The sequence below is a fragment of the Anabrus simplex genome, chromosome 12, assembly GCF_040414725.1.
Source record: "Anabrus simplex isolate iqAnaSimp1 chromosome 12, ASM4041472v1, whole genome shotgun sequence".
Classification (NCBI taxonomy): Eukaryota; Metazoa; Arthropoda; class Insecta; order Orthoptera; family Tettigoniidae; genus Anabrus; species Anabrus simplex.
In genome coordinates, this window is record NC_090276.1 from 13,568,474 (window position 1) to 13,592,774 (window position 24,301).

Consider the following 24,301-nt stretch of genomic DNA (forward strand, 5'->3'; position numbering starts at 1 on the left):
TATTTACATTTTCTTATTTTCATTCCTCAGGCTATTTGCTGGCCTAATTATATGTTCACGTTTGTTGCTTTCATTTGAATGAGTCTTCCTTCATTGTTAGCATTGTTTACTCGCCTCGTAACTTTGGCAGCCATATTTATTCTTTGTTTTCTTCTTTGGCATGCTGTGTTTTCTTTTCAAATGGGGGATTGTTGCGTGATGGATCTCTTCTCTGGGATGCTGTCCATATACATGGAGATGTTTGAGATGTAACGTGTATGTTTTTATTTGATGTGCGTGTAAGTTCTTTCGATGTATTTCCACTGATATTAATTCATTGCGAGGACGAATGTGTCATACGTCGCGTGTATGAAATTGTGTGGAGGAAGTAAATCGTATGTTACAAGTTTGTGATTGAAAGATGCTTGTGTGGCCATGTTTGATATGTTTTCAATCTGCCTCTTGATATGATTGGATGAATAACCTACACGATAAGTTTCTACGCATATCTCCGTGAGTAATATTTCAAGCTTGATTTTTTTTTGTTTGATCTCTTTCGCTTTATTTTTCATTAATAAACCCCCCATGTATTTTGACCCCGTTCTTTTATTTATCGGGAAGGGTTCTGGGTTCTTTCCGTCTCCCGCTCCTCCCTTTAGTTTAATTTGGTTCGAGTCCAGCTCCAGACTGTTTTAGTCTGTTCCAGCCCGTCCACGGCCTCGTCTCATGAGGTAAGTTGGTAAGTATTCACGGACCTGTTGGTGTGTGTATGCGTGCGCGTGTGCGTATGTATGTGTGTTCGTATGTGCGTGTGCGTGTCTACGGTAGCAGAGTGTGTGTAAGGCATGAGTGAGTGTGTGTATGAGTGAGTGCGCCGGGTGTGTTCGGCAGACATGTACAGTTTTTTAATGAGATGAATGTTCTTTTAATGTAAGAATAATTTATTAAAGTGGTGGAAAGGTGGAATTTTTTAACTTGTTAATTAAGTTTTTTTACAGTGAAATCCATTTCATTCCCCAAATTGTTTCCATGGAGTCCCTCAACTGTTAAATGGAAGTGGAACTCCACTACTCCCATAGGTCTGAGGCTTGCTTACAATATTCTGATGTTTGTATATTCTGTGAAGCAGGATGTTATATTACTACAACAGAGTCCCAGTGAGAATCTCTCCTCTAACCGGTCAGGGACCACTGGTGGATTATATGGTCTTAACTGCCTGAGCACAATGAGGACCATGACTCAGGATATATCCCAGATACCCACTCTTATTCTATACCAACTGGTATCCTGAGTCCCACATAGCACAAATATTTTTACCTGTATACGAGTCTTCACCTTCCCAACACAGGCCAGTTTTTGCCACATCTGACAGAGAAAATACATTTACTTAAGTTCAATGTAGGAAGTAGGAAACCTCTGTACTGGCCAACGTACCTTCATCATGCATGGCAAACCACAGCCTACAAGTATGTCGGCTATTGGCTTTGTGTAAATAAACATGCCATTGCTATGTTCCTTGCTTGTCTATTAACAAGATGGTTACATGTTTGTTGTTAACTTTGAGAAATAAATACAAAATAGACACATGGCCATGTCCTCGATGTAGATATTCTCCGACATTAATTTTCTATTATTTGAGTAACGAAAGGGAACGATATTCTCAGGTAGCCTGCAAAGAGTGATTGGCCTAAAATTATATTACATAGGGCAGCTAGTTATAATATGGCTACTTTCTAGTAGTCATCATTCTTGATATGTCTTTCTGACTTTGTCACATCTTTAGCAATGCAGCGTGTGCCAGAATGTCCCATAAAAACTCACCTCAGAAGAAACTTCAACCTTTGGAGCACACAAGAAAACTGGTTTTTCCTCAGAAACATATACACTCTCCACGACTCTAAGAGGATCCTAGGAAAAACAAAAGTAATATTACAGAAAAGATTTTGAATTATTTGCATATCTATAGCGACTGGTATTAACAGGCAGTATCTTAAGAGTAAACTTAGATGGCCTAAAACTATATAATAAGGGGCAATTGGTTCACCTGGTATATGTAGTATGCAGCCAAATAAAACTGAAACTGCTCCGAATATCAAGTTATGTCCTTATAACATGCAAGGAGATTACAGCAATAACTATCTAAATGAAGCAACAGAGCATGTCTTCAAAATGTGCCCCTCGTATCTCACACATTATTTAATGGTCCAGTAGACTGTTGAACATGTTAATGAAGAAAGGTTGCCAAAAGGACACACAAAATTATTGTATCTTCTCTTGTAATTCATTAACATTCCTAGGTCTGTCATCTGACGGGGTCATAACATCTGGGGAGTGGGAAGGGTGCAGGAAATAAAATTATCTCCAAAGTGTTGTTGCAGTGGGGCAAAGTGACTATCTCAATACTTGGGATGCAGCTTCATCTTGCTGCATCCATTGCTGTTGCAGTGGCAGATTTCTGCGACATTCAATAAGGTTTGATCTACTGAGCATATCTGTAATTTCAGTACAGTCTATTTTGACATATATTCTCTATATAATTATTATTTAAAATATGGCTAATTTCTAGTAAGTCATCATTCTCTTTATGTCATTCTGACTTCATCACATGTATAACCTTGCATAGTGTTACTACAATAACAAACCGAAAACTCACTTCAGAAGAAACTTCAATTTTTGGAACACACGGGGAAACTGCTCTTTCCTCAGGAACATACACACTCTCCACATCTAGTAGGGGAATCTACAAAGAAAGAGAAGTAATATTACAGAAAGAATTTTGAAAAATAACTTTACTGACTCATACATGTGAAAATAAATAAAAGAATGTACAGTTTAGAAACAAACAAAATTGTTTCTATGAGGACTGATTCTTTATAGTGGTAACACTATTATACATACATCAGGAAACGTATCCAGTACCTCTCGCATATACCACATATTAGAATTTTCTTTTTTGGATCTGCCCCGTCAACAACTAAATATACCATCATAAAATTGTTGTCTCCATTAATTCCAAGAGCACGTTTCGAGAATCTTCAATTCTTTTCATCAGCACACAAAATTTAAAAAAAAACCAGCACCTTTAAAAATAGATAATCATAAATATACTTTAAAATGTAATCTAAAATCTTTTGTTCTTGCACTTCATAAAAGCAGTGATTCACAAATCTGATGAATGGCATGTGATGATCTTATAGAAATACGTTTCATACATGTTTATATCACAAATTATAATTGCTTAAAAACACAGGTAAGTCTATTCACAAAAACTGAATTCCCAGTCTGATGTACAAATACAATGTGATGATCTTCAGGAAAGTTCCATTGGTTACTTATGTTCCATTTATGGCTGGCTTACAATTAAAAACAAAAGGTCTATTAATGTAGTCTAAAATATTCATCCTGTCATGTTTGAATCATATGGTGCCTTGAAAGTCTATTGATGCAATACAGTGACCAATTTGCCTATGACCTTGTTTGTACCGGTAGTAAACAAGTTGTATGCTGAGACTACATAGAAATTGTTTTGGAACATTTTATACGAGCAACTTATGGTGTAACTCTAATGTTTTCATGCTTCTGTTCTAGTTAGTCAAAAAATTGCTGTTCTTTGTGAAAGGAACTGTCGATAAATATGATCAATACAACACACCATGTGGTATTTGACTGAATATAATCCTGTACTTAAATGAGCAAGAAAATTTGTTGATAAGTATGGCACTGATTTCTGAAAAGTCAAACAGAATCATTAAATGACAATTTTGTTGGTTAGTCAAGTAATGCAAAACAAAAAAACTAAATGAACCGCAACAAAGCATCAAATGACCAAGCGCCATTATCTCTGATTTATTTTAAAATATCACCAATTTTTATACATCACCAAGAAAATTCATGTTTTTATCTTCATTTTGGTGCATAATACTTCACGTTTCACAGGAAAGGTGAATTAATATAGAGGATTCTGCATCTGTGTACATATCTAGGAATCTAATTTTGGGACTTGGTTAAGTGATGCATAACACCATCAAATTCCTCCTGTACACTCCATGTCTGTTCCCGTCTCAACAGTTTCTACAAACTTTGAGATATGGTGGACTTAACCCTACAGTGCCTTGCATGACATAAAATATGAAATTACTGGAAGAGAAATTGATGCCTTTCTTCTCATAAATGTGTATATTCACTAATTATGTTGAATGCTTGCATAAGCAGCACTGAAATCAAAATACTGAACTACAGTAGAAGCTGTTTTATCTGGCAAACAATCATCTGGAAAATTCTATTAATTGGAACATCAAGTACTTCATTCCGGTGAATCCCGTCAACTGACAGCAAGAGTTTGAAAATAAGAGGCAATTCTACAATTCCTCACCAGATGTGATGTAACTTAGGCAACTGTTGCCTCTGCAAGTACAGCTTTATGTTCAGTATGCTCTGTGTAGCTTCTTCATCTGAAGAATTCCACGGAATCGTGGAAGGAGAAAGTAAGAAGAGGAAAACCATAGACTAACAAATAATGAACATGGCATCAGACTGTCATTGAAAGACAAACTGTTCAAAATACATTTAACAATAAAATCAACCAAATTCACCACTGGTCACTGTGTTCTATGGAAACCTAAGCTGGAGCTGGAGCAACTTGATGTTGAAAAGTCAGATCTTAGTTTTCATGAGAGGTTACTGTTCTTCCAAATAAGGTATAGTGGAACAAAAGACCTATTCTCTTTCTGGACTGTCCATTTCTTTTACAGCTGTGAATCGTGGAAAGTCCAGTAAATAAATCACAAAAAATTTCCCGTGTTTGTGAATTACTGTCTGCAGCATATTATCAATAACCAGAAACCCACTGATAGAGAAAAAAGGAAAAGATAGTGGGGCTGGATAGGACACACATTAAGAAATCAGGAGGGAGCACTTGAAAAGTCAGTCTTAAAATGGAATCTATATTAAGGTACAGAATGGAACCATATGAAATGTATTGATGATTTATCCCTATCAACAAGGATGAGATGAGATAATGAGGATTGATAATAATGCAAGATAGAAGCTACACCAAAAAGGACATCATAACAAATACATACACCAAAAGGATTTTTTTTTTTGCTAGTGACCAACCTACAAGCAACAATCAGTTCAAATCTCCACTTATTGTTGACGACACATGCTGTCACCAGACACGGTACGTCAAGAACTTAATATGATATAGGGGTCACATAAACCCCGATATGCAATCCTCTTTACCGAAAAGAAGATCCATTTTAGTGTTGGACATTTTTCATATTAGATAGATTAGGACCAAAAAACTTAACTGTATTAACTTATGTTTGTATATATTGTATATAATGTATATGTTGTATATAATGTATATATTGGTATGTTTATATTGGTTAAAAAGGTCCCAAACCTTGACCTAAAGGTTGTTTACAGGCTGAAGATGCCCAAAATAATGGGTGAAACATGTACCTGACCAAATAAGTCTACATAAAATCATGTAGATAAAAACCACATTAAACGTGGAAAGTATTGAATAGGTGATTTTTTATTAAATTATCCTTGATATCTATGCCTAGTGGCTTTATGTCGCACCAACACAGATATGTCTTATGGCGACGATGGGACAGGAAATGGCTAGGAGTGGGAAGGAAGCGGCCGTGGCCTTAATTAAGTTACAGCCCCAGCATTTGCCTGGTGTGAAAATGGGAAACCACGGAAAACCATTTTCAGGGCTGCCGATAGTGGGGTTCGAACCTACTATCTCCCGAATACTGGATACTGGCCGCACTTAAGCGACTGCAGCTATCGAGCTCGGTAAAGGATATTTTAATGTGTTATATTAAGACTCTTAAAGAAAACGGTAACACACAAGTGTTATACTCATGTGCAAGGGACACGAGTTTTAATGGACTATGTGTAACCATAACATATTTTATCAATGTTTCAAGACATGCCAATAGTATCATCTTAAGTGTTGGAGTTTGCAAGTTACATGTAATGTTCTTTTCCATTTATAATTTAAGGCTGAAGATGACTCAATACAAGGGTTGAAACTAGTCCCGAAAAGTAAGAAATAATATTAACATATTATATACAGTACTTCTCACCTTTGTTGATAGAATAGAACCCTAAATAAAAGAGGAAGTGTGGAAGACTTGGGAACACTCTGAGGGGAACAGTTAGACAGAAACTGATTAGAAGTGGGGAAACAAGGGATGAAGTAAAAGACCTGAATGCAGAATGTTCTGAATGGAGGGCTTTCCCAGTTGCCCTTTGCTCAACATGGAGAAATAGGAATTAGATACACAGATAAAGAATTGTATGAGAAAATGGAACCAACACAGGGGTGCATCTTTCGATATGGTTATTAGAACTGTTTCAAGACTTGCCATGGTATAAGGAAATTAGATGTAACTGATTAAAAGAAATCACCGGCTTCTAATACTGTGTATAACACTGATCACTAATACCCCATCGATTATGGAAGTAATGATGAAAAAGCTTTCTAACATTGGGAAATCTGCAATAATCCCTCAGCCTGAAAGGTGCCAGATAAAACAATTTTTATCGTACATGATGAACTAATGAACAGAGAGGAACAGAAGCAACAAATATAGTGGACATCAAAAACCATATCAAACCTTGGAGCTACTCACCTGTGGTAGGTCTTGTTTAATGTCATCATCATTACCCAATGATGTGTCCTGTTCCATAGCTGAGAGAACCCCAGTGCTTAAACAAAATTGTGAAAGAAGGTAAACAATAACTTTACAGCAATATTAATATCATTTGAAATAGTTAAGGGATTATTCACAAATTACTTTTGAGGAGAGCTTCAAAGAATTAAGAAAAGAGGTCAACAAGTCATTTTCATTCCTCTGATTTACTGCAGTTGCTGTAAGAAGTTTTGGTCCACTCACTCGAATGGATACACCTACATTCCCTATTCAATAATACCTCCTGAATTTCTAAACAATCTCTAATGTTAACTAAAGTTTAGGATACAAAAAACAACATTTATTGACTGATAAGTAGAAAAGCCCAGTGGCAACTGAATACAATGGGCTCCAGAAATAAATAGTTATGCTAATTGTGTTGAAACCTGAAATTACGTAGGGGTTTGAAAAGTTCTCGGAATGTACTAGAATTAAGTATCTTACCTCGGTGGAACTGCTATTATTTTTCAACATAGTCTCCCTGTAGACCAATGCATTTGGTCCAGCAATGTTCCAATGCCTTGATCCCATCTCGAAAATGAGATTCCTCCAAGCCTGCAAAATACCTCTCCAATTCGGCTGTCAGTTCTTCCCTTGTAGAAAATCTCCGTCCACCGAGGAAAATTTTCAGCTTGGGGAATAGATGAAAGTCTGATGGTGCCAAATCAGGTGAATAAGGTGGATGTGGCAACAATTCGTACCCCAGTTCATGAAGTTTTGCCATGGCAATAACACTTGTGTGCGGCAGAGCGTTGTCCTGATGAAAGATGACCATTTTCCTTGCCAAACCAGGCCTTGTTTTGTGTATCTTTTCCTGTAGTTGGTCTAGGAGGTTTGCATAGTATTGTCCCGAAATTGTTTGGCTAGTAGGAAGATAATCTATCAGCAGAATGCCGTTTGCATCCCAGAAAACTGAGGCCATGACCTTTCCGGCCAAACGCACTGCCTTTGCTTTCTTTGGTGGTGGTAAAACACCATGTTTCCACAGCTTTGACTGCTGTTTTGTCTCTGGGGTATAGTAGTCGACCCAAGTTTCATCTGTAGTCACAAACCGGCGCAAAAAATCTTGTTGGCTGCACTGAAAACGGGCCAGACTTTGTTCGGACATTTCCAATCTGGTGCGTTTATTGTCCAATGTCAAGAGCCGCGGCACCCATCTTGCGGATGATTTTTTCATACCCAATTCTTCGGTTAAAATATAATATACCCATTCAGAAGACATCCCTACAGCTTCAGCAAACTCCCGCACTTTCAGTCGACGATCCTCCATGAACATTTTATACACTTTTGCGATAAATTCTGTGGTCGTAACACTTTTTGGCCGTCCACTACGCGGATCATCATCCAAGCTCTCCCAACCAAATTTAAACTCGCTGGTCCACTTGGAAACAGTTGAAAATGAAGGAGCAGAGTCCCCCAGTGTGTTCTGAAAGTCGGCATGAATTTCCTTTGCTTTCATACCTTTCTTAACAAAGTATTTAATCACTGCTCGAATCTCAGTTTTTTCCATTGTCACAAATCACTACGCGGGAACAACTACAAAGAGTCGTCACTACCACACTCCTGCAGCTAGAGCACTGACCCGCCACGTGTTCACTCACAAATGATGTGTGATTATTGCGCGGGAACCTCGTTGCTCTAGCACTGACATCTAGCGGTGATTCCGAGAACTTTTCAACCCGCCCTCATAGTAACTGAATATGGAAGCACCTGCAGGAATTTCGACTTTTCTCCCAGGTAATACCAATATAGTTGGTCCATTATTGGACATTATAAATTTTCCAGCTAACTCATTCCTGGTTGCCAGCGTTTCACCCCAGTGTGCTAAGTTGCGTTCATCAGTGGGTAAATAGCACACCTACCAAGATGCATGGCTAGTGCGTACCGTGGAGGCTTATTCTTTATTCAAATAGTTATTTCATTCCTGCTCGGTAAGGAGCAGGCGGGCCACCAGCTAAACATGTAGCTCTTTGGCCGGTGAGTGAGTACATAAAAGTAGAATTTTGGAACACATATATAGAAGTATGTCTCGTACATACTGAAAACAAAACATAGTCAAATACAGATTGAAACAGAGAAAATGTAAAACATACACAAGTACATAACAAGGAAATAGTATGTGATTTCTTCTATTTCAGTCTATTTTTCATTGATTTCGGTTGGCACACAAAATATAAACACGCAACACATCGTACTGAAAGAGAAATGTCTTCAGTTCATCTTGACGTACGATACGAAAAACACTATGGTGGAAGCAGAAGAAAATGAACGAACACTAGTGAAACAATGAGGACGCGAAAAACACAGAATGATGGAAAATGAACACGGATAGAGATGACACTGGTGGTGCCGTAAAGCACTCAGACACAGATACTGGAGGCCGGTACCACTGACGCGAGGAGCATCATAATATCCAGTATTTAAAAAAAGTTAGAATAAAAAGGCAGAGGGACAGAGGGGGAAGTTACGTGATAGGGGTGGGGAAGAGGTAAGAGATAGCAGGAGAGCGGTCATTATTAACAATAGCAGTGGCAAGAGGAGAAAGGTTGAGGGCTTCTTTAATCGCAGAATGATTGATGGCTAGGGCAGATTGTAAGTATTTGAGACGAAGATCATGGACATGAGTAAGGATGGTGGGGAAAGAATAAAGCAGTTGGAAGTCAGCAGAAGGGGTATCAAAGGGGAGATGGTATGCAATACGCATAGCATGTCTGTCAAGTTTAAGCAAGGTCACGTGTTGTTCTCTGTCAGCTGTGAGCCAGGTCAATGAACTGTATGTTACGACAGGTCGGATAAAAGATTTATAAACTGTGAGGATTTGGGAAGGACGGAGGCCCCACGTTTTACCAGTAAGAATACGTAGGGCTCGGAAGCGTTGAAGGGCACGTTTGTAGACTTGTGTTAAATGATGTTTCCAATGAAGGTTGTTCTGGAATTGAATACCAAGGTATATTAGGGTATTAGTTTCTGTTAGTGGAGTATTATACAACGTTAAAAGAACTCTGTGACGGGGTCTAGAGAGGCGGGATTTTTTCCGAAACACAATAAATTGGGTCTTGGTGGGATTAACAGCAATATGCCAGGCGTCAAACCAGGATTCAAGAAGGGAGAGGTAGGCCTGTCAATAACGGGTAACAGTAACAGTAGTAGGTGTAAGTGCAAGGATAGCCAAATCATCGGCATATTGATAGAGTCTTAAAGAGGGGTCGGGATGTGGGGTCACATAAGTATATAAAATACATAAAAGTGGGGAAAGGGGGGAACCTTGGGCTATGCCCGCAGTCATACGAAAGGAATAGGAACGGGTACCACGGATGAGGATCTGTGTTGATCGATGTTGAAGATAGTTGAAAATAAATCGAATGATAGTGATAGGAATAGGAAGATGGCGTCTTAAAAAGCAACCCAGCATGCCAGACTGAATCAAAAGCCATATTCACATCGAGGAAAACTAAAACGGCAGTTTTACGGGGGCGAAGGTAGGCATTGAGAGAAGAGGAGATGTGAAAGAGGTGATCTTGAGTGGAACGATGGGATCGAAAACCGGCTTGAGAGGATGGAACAAGACCTAGAGAGTCGAGATAGGATGAAAGTCTCTTACTCAGAATCCCTTCTAGGATCTTGCTGAGGACAGGGAGTAAGGAGATTGGGCGATAAGACCGAATGTCAGATGGGAGTTTATGGGGTTTTAGGAATAAGAGAAGATTGGCGTTACCCCAATGATCGGGGTACGCGCCAGTATAGAGAATGTAGGTGTAAATAATGCTAAGAAGATCAAAAAGAATGGGAGGGGCTTCTTGAATATGACGATATGAGATTGTATCTGAGCCAGGGGAGGTGTTTTTCCGATGTTTCAGGAAAAGCCGGATATCATTGGGTGTAATGGGAGCATTTAATGGATGAGTATAATCAACATGAGAAAAATGAAGGAATGAAGGTTGAAGTTCAGGGAGGTTACGATCAGAGTAAGCAATGATGGTGGGTTCGTGAGGATAAGATGTGTCCTATTATTCTATCTCTTTTTCCGGTCAAATTTAGCCAAACCGTTTTTCTACGAACGAAAAAGGAGAAACACAACAACTTCGTACGATTCTACTGAAAAATTTTGTGGATAAGGGCGAATCTCTATAAAGCTATCAAAGTACTACGACACTAGAATGAACAAGAAGTATTCACGTAAACAACTGGCCACCCGAACAGTTCCAAGAGTATACTTTACAACACGACCAGCTAAACATGAAACTCCACTTGATGCTTCAGTTTTCGTTTATGGGCAACTACTTTTCTTAATTCAAAAGAAAACAATTATTTACAGGGTAGAAGTTCTCCGGCAGAGCGCGATGCACTTGGCATAAAAAGAAGAGGTTCTCATAAGACGACCATTCTCTGTTAGCCGTTTACTTCGCTGCTCTCCCTTCCCTCTTCTTCTTTATTCTCAGCTGGGCTCTGCTTCAGCACTTGTACCCCGTCTCTACTGTATTTCAAAGAGAATGAGTATTTGCTGTATTTGCTACTACATGCCAAGGATCATATAAGAGACCTACATGCTGTCATGCTGTTTTACAGGGCGCTCCGATGCGCAGTTGTTTCTTGTTGCATTTTTAATTATATTTGATTATATTTATAACCCAGTAACAGCGTTGGTGACATCAGACGGGAAAAGGGTTAAAAAAAGAGACCGCATTTTCGCCCAGAGTGTAGTACATCGCTTTTATTTTTTAATATAAGGTAAAAATAAAATATGCTAAAAAATTCAGGGCGTAAAACAAATGAATAATGTCGGCGGGATGAAGGGGGGGGGGGGGGGGGGTAATAGGCGATACCAACGAGATAGCTCGTTGGGAGATACATAGAAAATATTCCATTCCTCCTCTTCTCCTTCATTTTTCACTAAGGGTCTCTTCTTATTTTTAAAAGTACATTTTACTTTTTATGCCATATACGGTCCAAGAGTCGGATCGCACACCGTACGACAAAAGGCCAAATAACGTGTGGAAATGGTGCGTGCAGACCATACGGTTGTTCACCCTGGTAGGGGACGATGATAATTTCTAGAGTTGGTGTCGGTGTCGTATGTACTCGATTATAGAAATGTGCGGTACTATACAATGTTCATCGGGTAGAGCAACCATATGTAATGGTGAAATAAAATCTCTTGTTATACAAAACAGGAAGAATGAGGTTGAGTTGAAGAAATACTTTCTATTCATATGATATCTTGGTATTACTACTCTCACTATTATAACAAATACTTTGGAATAAATAATGATGTTCTTTCAATAAGTGACATTCTTGATGATGTTTTTCTTTTAACATTGTAACAATATACAATGAGAATTTTTGGAAGCTGCAACAAATGGAGCTGATAAGTAAATAAATAAAGATTTGTGATGAGCGATACCGTGATTTGTGAGTCGCAGCGTGATTTGATATCGTGATTTTCTGATATCAGTGATTTTTAGTCGTGACGTGATCACAATCACCGCATCGTCCGTGCTGCTTGTTATTTGTAGCTTGTGATCAAAAGAATGCCTTGTTATTGTGACTAGGCTATCTCTGTGTAAACATTTATAAGAAAATCAGCCACCTAAGGTTTTGCATTTAATAAACAGCCTACATTTTGGTTGCATTACAGACACGGTCGTTGCCAATTTACTTCTAGGCCTACAAACATAATCATTTTATTATTTACATTCGTTTTTTGTAGACATGCCGAAGTTCAACCAATATGTCAAGGAAAAAATAGGATCAATATTGGCAACAGTCGTGTTTTATACTGTAACCGATTATTTGGTATGTGCTAGGAAATGAAATTCTACACATTTATCTGGCACAAGTGAAAAATATAATGATGATGAATGACTATTCTCAGCCACCTAATGTAAGGTTAACGATACCAGTGCACCTTTCCCTAGATACCAGTACCGGCAGTAATTTAGAAAAATGTATGGTATGGAAAGGCGTTGACCCAGCTGCGTGAGGGCAATTGGGAAGCTACAATGAGCAGCGCTCTCAGAGGCACGGCAATACACTTGAGGGATGTGACGTGCTGACCACACGGCTATCTAATATCTGCAAGCCTAGAGCTGCGCAGCAGCTGTAAATGAAAGCCAAGACCTTTCGAGGCCCGGAGTGTTCTTGTTCTTAATTAACTTTAGAGTAATAGTGGTTTAAATGAAATAATTCAAAATTACAAATTTTATTCATTAGCTATTCCTTATCTTAGTCTGTAATTTTCATCACATTATTGTGTTTTAGATTTCACAAGAGCATGTTGATAGTGCGAGTCACAAAGCAAAATCAACCATGAAAAGTAACACTGGACAGACTCTGCTCACACAATCCGCAGTAGTTTCTATGCTCATATGTTTAGAGCCCTAGTTGCTGAAAATATCCCCTGGAATTCTGTGCATAGTCATGTTTTCAGAGATTTGTTTACAGAAATACACCAACAACACATACTTTCAACATCTACATTAAAGAAAAACTACTTAGATATAGGAGGTAATTTTGCCAGTCACAGAGGATATTTGGGAGTCCTTACATAGGGTTGTATGTGGACAAAACCAGCAACTCTGTGGGCAGGTACATTGCTAATCTTATAGTAGGAAAACTGGAACCCCATTGGCATTTACTGCTCTCCTTTGTTCTAAGCAGCGTCAGAAAATAGAGCAAAGCATTGTGTACATCATCAACAAGGGGTTCCAGTTGTTGTATCCTGGGAGTGTTGATGATTATAAAGACCTTCTCCTTGTCTCCAATGCTGCTTCCTACATGATTGCTACTCTACCTCTCGTTAAAACTTTCTACCCTTCTTTAATGTTCATGTTACTTGCATGGCCCATGCCTTGCACAGACTCACAGAAATAGTTAGAGCCAAGTTGCCTGCAGTAAATAATCTGATTTCAACAACAAAGAGAGTGTTCTGTAAACTTCCATCAAGAATAGCCATCTTCTGAGAGAAAATCCCCTCTATTCTTTTCCACCACAGCCAATCATCAGCCGTTGGGGTTCCTCACTGGAAGCTGCCCTGTATTATATGGAACATCTGTGATAGACAAAATGCCTCTAACAGACAACTCTGCATGTGTGTCATATGGGCAAAGATCTGCTAAAGGATTATTCCAGTGTTCAGAGAGACATTGCATATATTCAGGCAAATTTTTCATTTCTTCCAGTCAATCATTACAAAAATAGAAAAATAGATATATTTTGTAATTGAGGAAGCTGAGAATATTATACAAAGTACTAGGGGTAAAGTAAGGGATAAAATAAAAGACAGGTGGGCTAGTGTATTGCAGAAGAATCTAGGTAATTCAGTGCAGGAAAGGGTACATCAGGTAATGGATGGGGAAAAGTAGACCTACCTAGTGAAATTGAACTGAAAAATGTAGGTAAATTTTGCTATGCCCCTCCCAACATCTGTGAGTGTAAAGCACATTTTTTCTGCTTTTAAAATTGTTTTAACAGACAAAAGACGCAGCCTGACTGTGGAAAATTTGGAGAAGATTATTGCTATGTACTGTAAAGCAAAGTACGACTGAAAAGTGCAGTAGGAATGTTCCTCACAAATAAATACGCATACCAGTACTCCGCATTTAATTTAATTTTAGTACAGTACTGATGAAATTTTTTTTTTGTTTCCTAATCCATAGCTGTTTGTAATAAATGCCTGTTTAATTATGCCTTCATTTTGCAACTATTCCTATTTAGAAAGGGTAGCCTATACCACATTACTGTACTTAACGTAAAAAAAAAAATATATATATATATATATATATATATATCACATTACAGTGTAGGTCTATATTGTCATATTTTAGTCTATTTTCTGCCTATTTTTAAAGCATATTTGAAGTGCCTATATTCTCTTTTAAAAACCTATTTACTTGTTTAAAAGGCCTTTTTAGGTGCCTAAAACATTTTTTTAGAGTCTAAAATCCCAGGTCTGTATCATCAGATACATGCCGATTGTTGACTACTGCTTTCTGGCAAAGCAAGTGAGAGGTGCTTGCATTCCAAATGTTTATTCAGATTTGAAGTACTTCTTTTTAAGACAATTTCTGTTTGCACATATTACATAATGTGAAATTTTCATCCATTTCTTTAAAGGACTACTACAGGTCACTGTTCTTCCTTTTTCTAGAAAATGCCTTTCAGTCAACTTGCCTCCTAATACTGAGCTCCAGTGACAATATGCCCCCGGGCATTCCAAAATACAGGAGAAATACATGTTTGTTACTATTCTAGGAGAATCCCGTGTACCACGATTTTTTTGAACGCGCGCTTAAAAATAATACCACACTGCGAGTCAACTGACAATTTCCTGAAACTGATATTGCAAGCGATGCCGAGGATTATAAATGTTTCAGTTGTTAATATATTCGGGAGGAACGTGCTCAATTCCTACAAATACATTATATACTGAACGATATGTTGACGTCCTTAAAAAATGAAATCAACAAATGTCCATACTGTTGGTTATCATGGCGATGCTGCTTCCTTGAACGCATCGCTTCGCGTGGATACCGTTGCGGCAGCACATGTCGTGATATCGCGACTGATCACAACATCGATCACAGTCACAGTTCAGGCAAGACCGACTCCAATCCTCAGACCAAGACCAACTACAATTACATCAGACCGTAATCCAGGAAAAACATGGCGGACATCGGTGGGCGATATGAGAGGTTGAGGGCAAGGTTATGCGTGTTTATTCCGAGTCATCTAAAGAAAAGATCACAAGTCGAACGTCATGAAATGCAACTCATTAACTCGAAATATGAATAATTAAATACGATATATAGATGTCAACAAAGAACATTATTAACCTTACATGAAATATTATGACACCACTATTAACCACCGCCCATTATGTAAAACACGCAAACAAATTTCTCCAACAATATTTCAACCCTCCAAAATCCACCTGTATTGTTGAGTAGGTACAAGCGATATTTGTATGATACACTTGGCCATCTAAAGAACTCGTTACCTTATAACTCACCAGAATTGACGGCAAAATTGTATATTACATAAAAAAGAACATAATCCTCATGTTCACTCACGGGAAAGGGGTTAGGTTTAGTTTACGCACGTTCATTGTAAAACGTTGAAAATTAATTACATCATTCTTGCACCACCGTTTAATTTCGTCTCTAAATCATAAATCTTGGTCATGATTTTCCGGATGTTTTTGGGACTGATTTAATTTTCTTTGCAGTAAGGCACGTTGGCTGATAGGGCAAATGCTAGGATAGGCATCATTAGTTTTAACTTCGGAAGTTTGCGCGGCACTCGAATTAGATCACCACCTTCTACGGGTATATAATGTTTTCCCTAACAATACATTTGATTTCAAAAATGATAAAACGATTAATGTACACAGCATTATTAGGCCTATGATTCGGTTCGAAGTTTTCCTTACGAATGCTCTTAACCCAATTTTGCCTTTTGGAAACGGGAACACTGAAACTCTTACTTACATCCAGGCACACAGCACATTAAACTATAAACATATTGCATAGGTAACTAAAAATGAAGAAAATACTTTCAGAGAACAACACGAGAATGAACGTTAACCTAATCACCGCCGATATTGTTGGAATAAATAAGTTCTTTGAGAACAAACAGCTTCTTACGGCACTGAAAGAGGATCTATAACCTTCTTAAGACCATAAATAAATATAATGTACGATTAATAATATTCAAATTTCCGTAAATATTTGGTAACAACACGACTTTCACAAATCAAAACAAACGCATGCTAACACTCCAGCTGCCGCCATTATGGACAGTTTCGATAGGTCGGTTAAGGTCTGAGATATTGTAGTTGGTCTTGCTCAGACCTTAATGCTACTCTCGATCGTTCAAAGATGGCGAATCGAGTAGCCGAAATTGTTGGAAATGTGGGTTTGTTTTGGTTTGTTGTTATCGTATGTAGTCAGTGTAATTTTATATTCTACAAATAAACTAACATTTATCGTCAAATTTAATGAGTGTGCGAGTGCATTTATATGAGTCGGTGGGTACATAGGATCTGTAATTATACGCAGTAATGTGAAAATGTGCTTGTTTTGATCGTATTTTTACTCATTAAAAAACATGAGTGCACTAGGTGGACCAGTTTTTAGTCTAACTATGGCAATGCCTCTCATACAACTATTCTTAAGTTTCCTACGAAATAGAGCATTAGAAGAGAAATCGATTAGGAATATACATCGTGATTATTTTGAAGTCCATGGCAAAACCGTACCGTGCATACATCATTTTGAGAATAAGTCTGAGGTTAGGAAATCTAGTTCTCTACTTCCAAACTATTCGTGTTCCTTGAAAAATATTAACTTAGACACTGACGGAATAACACAATATCAATTATATTCTATCTATGTGATTCAAAGTGTCTAGTGATTTAGATGCAAGTGTATTTTACAATAATCTGTGCTTTGCCTGCGGAAATGTTTGGCTGGAACTTGGAGTATAACAAAACTTATAAGTATGACAGATGGAGCAATCTGTATACTGTTACACAAAAGAAATAGTGACTTAGAGGGATTAGCTGGGTTTGTAACGTAGGGTATTACACTACCAACACCTTCCGATTCATGCTATGTCTGTTATCAAGCAGACTGTGCCGAACTGAAGCTCATGCATGTGGTTAAATATCAATGTTTAGTCGATAGAGTTTTTCCACCCATGTTATTTAATGGGTAAAAACCTATTAGGCTATATATTTAGTGTCTGAACGTTTCATTACTAAGGTTACTACCATTGCGTGAAGTGCTGTTATGTCATATGTCAACATTATATTAACATCATGTTAACAATCATTTCGGGTGTACTTGATCTGAGTGACACCGAGCTCGAAAGCTGCAGTCGCTTAAGTGCGGCCAGTGTCCAGTATTCGGGAGATAATAGGTTCGAACCCCACTGTCGGCAGCCCTGACGATGGCTTTCCGTGGTTTCCCATTTTCACACCAGGCAAATGCTAGGGCTGTACCTTAAGGCCACGGCCGCTTCCTTCCCACTCCTAGACCTTTCTTGTCCCATCGTCGCCATAAGACCTATCTGTGTCGGTGCGACGTAAAGCAATTAGCAAAAAACTAGCAATGATCTGAGTGACTCAGACGGTTAAGGCGCTGGCCTTCTGATCCCAAGTTGTTGATTCGATCCTGAGTCAGTCCGGTGGTATTTGATGGTGCTCAAACACGTCAGCCTCGTGTCGGTAGATTTACTGGCACGTAAAGGAACTATTGCAGGACTAAATTTCGGCATTTCGACGTTTCCGAAGCCCGTAAAAAATGTAGTTAGTAGGACGTAAAGCGAATAACATTATGATTTCGGGTGTACTTCCCATTCATTGGGTGGTGAATTTAAGAAATTATCTACCACTTCAAAACTAAGGCAACAAGTTATGTTTGTGTTTCACAGTTCTCACGAGAGCGAATAAATCGAGGAATTTCGCACCTTCATTTTGAATATTTCAGAATAAATTATGCTAGAAATATCATTATAACAGTTTTATCACGCATTTTCATCTATCCAGCGAAGTGAAATCTAAGAGAAAACGTTATTTGACGAATTGAAATGTCTAAATAATCAGCTTGTTGGTCTCTTTTCTAGTAGAATATATGTGATTCTAGTTGATTATATGTGGTGCGTACTTGTTGGCGAAGCGTTTTCATACGTGTAAAAGTGATTTTCCTTACGATGTTACATTTATCATATTAAATTACCGCCGTTTATATAAAATGCACGTGCTATTTTCGTGTTAGCCAATACCAGCAATCCGGCTACTTCGGCCGCCATGTTTTTCTTATATTACGGTCTGAGGATTGGAGTCGGTCTTGGTTTAGGTAGCAACATTCTAGTTCGGTATATGGAGTTAAGAGAGCGTACGGTGATCACTTGAAGTGAAATCTTGAAATCACGGCTGATCACAGTGATAGCGTAGAAAGTAACAGTCGTTACTCGTGATTTATTGATATCAGTGAAAAAATCACAGTTCGTGAAATATCGCCCTTCACTAATAAAGATTTTACTGCAGCCAATGGCCATTAAAATGTGTTTACATGACGAATTACATCAAATAGAATTTGGTTAGTCCCATCTGTCTTTTAGTACACGTCATCACATGATATAAGTCGCAAGTTTTCTCGCACAGAACACATATACATTCCTTTCTCGGGGTGTGGAAAGTTTTGTTAGCACACACACGATGATAAAAACCGTGAGTTGCTAATCTAGTCACTATCTGCCTGTGTTCATAGTTTGCCTTCATCCAATCCGTACTGGTCATAGCCTCTGTGGTGTAAAATGTTTCCCATATATCTCCCTTCTTGGTTTGCAGCTCTGTTTGTAACTGGTTGAATGCATCTGTAGACGGCAATATTAGTTTGTGACGTAGTTCTTCTGTATACAAGGATTCAAGATGGCGCCGAATGAGACGGTAGAGTAAAGTTGCTCTTGCTGTTCCCTGTTTAAATTGCAAGTTAATCAGCTGAAAGTGCTAATCCGTGTTAAAAAAAAGTGATATATTTAAGTGCCTTCTTCTTTAAAAAAATAATCATCATGTCGGTAAAGGAAGTAGCGAAGAAGATATCGGCTTTCGAAGATAGCATGAAAGACTTTCAAGCTCGCCTAGACTCAGCAGTCAGTGCCGCTAACCCACCGAACGTGCTTCAAGCGCTTGGTGCCGAGTTCCAGGAATTCAAGAAACAGGCCAGCGAAGACATCTCCATGCTTAAAGGGGAGTTGAAGGCTCTTGAAGATCGGCTCCAGAAACAAGACGACGCGTTGGACGAGGCCGAACAGTACAGTCGCCGGAACTGCCTATTATTGCATGGTGTCCCGGAACAGCCGTCCGAGGACGTCTACATTAAAATGCTGGACACAATGAAAAATAAACTTTCGGTTGAACTTTCAATTCTTGATGTGGATCGCTGCCACAGGCTAGGCCGCCGAAATAGAACGTCTGCTGAAGTGGTCTCACAGGGAAATCGGCCTATCATTATAAAGTTCCTACGATACCATGATCGTGATCGAGTGTGGCGTGCAAAGCGAGCTTTGAAGGGCAGTGGGCTCATGCTAACTGAGTCACTCACAAGTGCGAGAAAACATATACTTAATCAGGCAAGGGATTTATGGGGACTGCAGAAATGCTGGACTCAAGATGGACGCATTTGTGTATTAAGAGAAGATGGAACCAAATCTCAGATATCCACGATGCCACAGTTAAAAAACATTGCAGGGAGTAGGATGAACTCGTGAAATTAAGAGAAAGAAATTATGTGTGTAGTACCGATAATTAATTTATATTTGTGTGTGTGTATGTGTGTGCTTGTGAAAGTCAGTGAATCTACTCACCAGGTTGCTGGGGTAAGCTTATTTTACATCTTACTTAACTTTTGTTTTTCATACTGCTTACTTTCATATGATTGTTGACCAGTATAACGGTAATACTATTGACCTGCATTCCTCTCCACAGCCCTCACCCTCCCCTTCTCTTTCGTCCCTACCACCTTCAACAGGACTTGTGTTGCAAGAGCAGCTCAATAGCCACCCGCGATCGTTACATTGTTGTCACCTAAATGGCCAGTCATTATTAGCTCATATAGAAGAGGTTCAGGCTATTTTTGAAGTGAACAATGTACATATTATTGGAATCAGTGAAAGCTGGATGCGTACAGACATGCCGTCATCGACAGCTAACCTTGACAGATACTCAATATTACGCCATGACCGCATTGACAAAATAGGCGGTGGACTTCTACTTTATTACAGAAATGACCTGAAATGTAAGATAATTTCCACTTCTGACCCACGACTTACACTGCGACCGGAATTTATGTTTGTAGAATTAGACTGCCATAAAAAGATATTGATAGGGATTGTATACAAGCCGCCTAAAATAAGACAGACTGATGATTTTGAAGAGGCATTAGCAAATCTTATCTCGGCATACGATGACATTATAATCATGGGCGACTTTAACACTGACCTTTTGAAGCAGACTAGTGACGCGAACAATCTACTGAATTTATTTATCGCTACAAACATGACAATTTTACCCCTCAACGCTACTAATCATGTTCATTACTCTGACCGCACAAGTCATACCTTAATTGATCTTCTTGTGACAAATCAACCTCAAAAAGTAATTAAGCACGGACAGATCCCTGCTCCTGGCATCTCTTCACATGACCTACTGTACGTGTGTTATTCTACTCGAATATCTAAGTACAAACCACGCTACATTACAATACGGGACTTACGACATATGGACCGGAATAAACTACGCTACGATGCATATAACTTGCCTTGGGATAGTATACGTAATTTTCAGAACATTAACTCTAAAGTAAACAAATTCAATTCACTGGTACTGGAAATATTTGACAAGCATGCACCAAAGAAACAGGTAAGAATCACCCGCCATTCTTCCGCTTGGCTAACGGCCGAGATAAGATCTGCTATGGCCAGTCGTGACAAACTGTACAGACAATACAGACAGACGCATGACACAGATGATTTCCAGCAATACAAGATTCTGAGAAACAGAACCAAGCAGTTAATTAGGAATGCTAAATATAAATACTTTCAGGAACTGATGAACAATAACAGCCCGAGACAAAAATGGAATAAATTACGCACGTTAGGTATAGGTAAAGCCGTAGAGCAACATTTGCCAAGCATATCGCTAGATGTTTTAAATGATCATTTCGCACGGCCAAGAATAGCCTCTACCTCCTTCCCAGAAAATTCACTACCCTTGTTACAAGAGCAGCCTGTGTATGAGAAATTCTCTTTTAGAAATGTCAGCTCGAATGAAGTTAAACGTGTGATATACGCTATAACATCTAATGCCACAGGTAATGATGACATTCCTATATCGCTGATTAAGGATATCTTACGAGCTGTTCTGCCAATACTAACTCATATATTTAACTACTGCCTGACAAACGGAGTTTTCCCAGATGTTTGGAAAGATGCACTAATTAGACCCATCCCGAAGAGCTCCGAGTTGGATTCTCCTTCAGGTTATCGTCCAGTATCCATTCTACCACCCTTATCCAAGGTGCTTGAACGTCTAGTTCATACACAAGTTACTGAATACCTTACCAAGCATTCCCTCTTGAATCCCTTTCAATCCGGCTTCAGGAAAGGACATAGCACTGCGACAGCTTTACTACGAGTGACAGATGATATCAGACGTGCAATGGACCAACGGGACGTGACTGTATTGACATTATTAGATCTCAGTAGTGCCTTCGACACTGTTAATTCTCAGTTACTACTGCAGAAACTTCGAGAGCTAAATTTTAACAGTGTATCACTTCCTTTCTTTTTATCTTATCTTGAAAATCGCCGGCAACGTGTAACAGTTGGAAATTTGAGTTCAGGATGGCAAAGGAAGACCCTCGGCGTCCCTCAGGGGTCGGTTCTCGGACCACTGCTATTTATCATCCAAATTAATGATATATCAAAAGCTCTTAAATTCTGCAAATTGCAAGTGTACGCGGATGATATACAGATTTACTATCATTCAAAACCGAGTGATATTGATACTGCAATTACTAAAATAAATTCTGACCTTCAACATCTTAGTGACTATGCAAATAAAAACAGTTTATTAATGAATCCAAATAAGACTCAAATTATTATTATCGGTACCAGTAAAAACCTTTATTCCCTCAAGCAACAGAACATCCCCCCAATAATTTTAAACAATAAAATCATACCCTACTCTACTTCAGTGACCAACTTAGGAATTATCATGACTGAGACTCTAAACTGGACTCAACATGCAATAAAGTACATAAAAGCTTATATCCCCTGAAACGGTTTGCTAATATATTTTCTGTTCGACTTAAAGTACAAATAATTCGCTCTCTTATACTACCTATATTTGACTACTGTGACACTGTGTTGACTGGAATAACCTGGGACAGTAACAATAAACTGGACCGGAGCCTGAACAGCTGCATAAGATATATCTTTAATCTGCGATATGATGCTCATATATCACCATATTATAAGGAGCTGTCGTGGCTTCGAGTGCACCAGCGCCGTGAACTTCACATGCTATCGCTTCTGCACAAAGTTCTTTCCACTAATACTCCCGACTATCTGTCTTCATCTTGTTCTTACCTCTCGTCCTATCATGAACACAATACAAGATCTGGTTCCTCTCTTGCCATACCTATAAACCGCACTGCCGTGTACAACCGCTCCTTCATAATCTCTGTGTCTAGGTCATGGAATTCGCTACCTGCGAACATTAGAGAAATTCCTTCTCATCGCAAGTTTAAAGTGGCTTGCCGGGAGCATTTGCTGGGTAGATCCCGCTGACTTGCTGGATAATTGTTGAGTGAATGAAGGAATGAATGGGATGAATGAATGGATTACTGCAGTTACATAATTTAAGGGTACGTTATTTTGTGTATTTTAAAGTTAAGGATTCTTTCATTATTATTATTATTATTATTATTATTGCTATTAGTATTATTTGTTTTATTTGTATTCGAAATTATAAGTTATGTATATGTATACTCATCTAGTGGTTAAGTGTAAGAGAGGGCCTTGAGCCCTAACTTCGCCACCAATAAAGGCATTATCTATCTATCTATCTATCTATCTATCTATCTATCTATAAAAGAGTTCTCTTGTCAGCTCGTAACATAGTCTTGAAGGAGTGAATTTGGACAAACATAATACCTTTTTCATGTAGATTGCTTTTACACCTTCAATGTCTCGAATATTTCCTTTAGTGAGATGTTCCCATATCAATTCTAGTCCATGCGTCATTATCGGAGATATTTTTGCATGGAACAATTTCATAGCGACTTCAACCGAAAGTTTGCGTAAGATCAAGATGTCATTCATTGCTATTACGGCCGCAGCCACTCTATCCTTGATGTGTCTGGTATAAGTAGTTCCTGACGTCTGTAATGTAATGCCCAAATATTTAAAGTTGTTTACTATTGGCATAGTTTCTCCTCCATTTTCATACTGAATTGTCTCTTTTAATGCTGTTCTGCCTCCCTTGCGGAAGATCATCTGTACCGTCTTTTGTCGATTAATTCTGAATTTATTGTCTTCTGCCCAAATGTTCAGCTTGTTGAAAGCAGCCTGTAGTTTTTCGTGTGTTTTTGATACGAGTACCATGTCATCTGCATACATGTATATATGTACCTCGTCGCCTTCGACCTTTATACCCACTATAAAGCTTATAAGTAAATGTAATCTGCTAGTGTTTGGGAATGTTAGTGAGTGATGGTCTAGCGACGGAATCGAGTAATGTGCTCTTAGAATCGGTATACTCGAGTCCAAGCAACTTGTGTCTAGCGCCTGACAACGTGAAGCCGCTCGGGCAAAGCCTACTAGATATAGCGTAGGCAACGGCTCGGGTGAGATCTGTCGGCTATACCGTTGCCTACGAGATATACAAGGCCGGGAAGTGTGCGCTAGTTCTGAGCATAAAAACCGTCCACAACCAGGTTCGTAGTACCGCCGCCGCCGCCCGCCAAATGTCTCGACATCTTGCTATAGTTTTCATGTGCTGTAGTGTATTAACATATGGAGAAAAGTGTTTTTAATACGTTTACTTATAG

General features: G+C 38.7%; 1 protein-coding gene across 1 annotated transcript in view; it reads right to left on the bottom strand.

Moving 5' to 3' along the window:
- LOC136884510 (oocyte zinc finger protein XlCOF6.1) overlaps positions 1-11,252 on the bottom strand; it is a 35,641-nt gene extending 24,389 nt beyond the window's left edge. Inside the window, exons 1-4 of the mRNA XM_067156735.2 lie at positions 11,234-11,252; positions 6,630-6,705; positions 2,633-2,719; positions 1,801-1,887 (exon numbers count right to left, since the gene is read on the bottom strand). Of these exons, the coding sequence (XP_067012836.2) occupies positions 1,801-1,887; positions 2,633-2,719; positions 6,630-6,686 (231 nt within the window). The 5' untranslated portion in view covers positions 6,687-6,705; positions 11,234-11,252. The remainder of the gene's footprint in view (positions 1-1,800; positions 1,888-2,632; positions 2,720-6,629; positions 6,706-11,233) is intronic.
- Between the last annotated feature and the right edge of the window lie 13,049 nt (positions 11,253-24,301).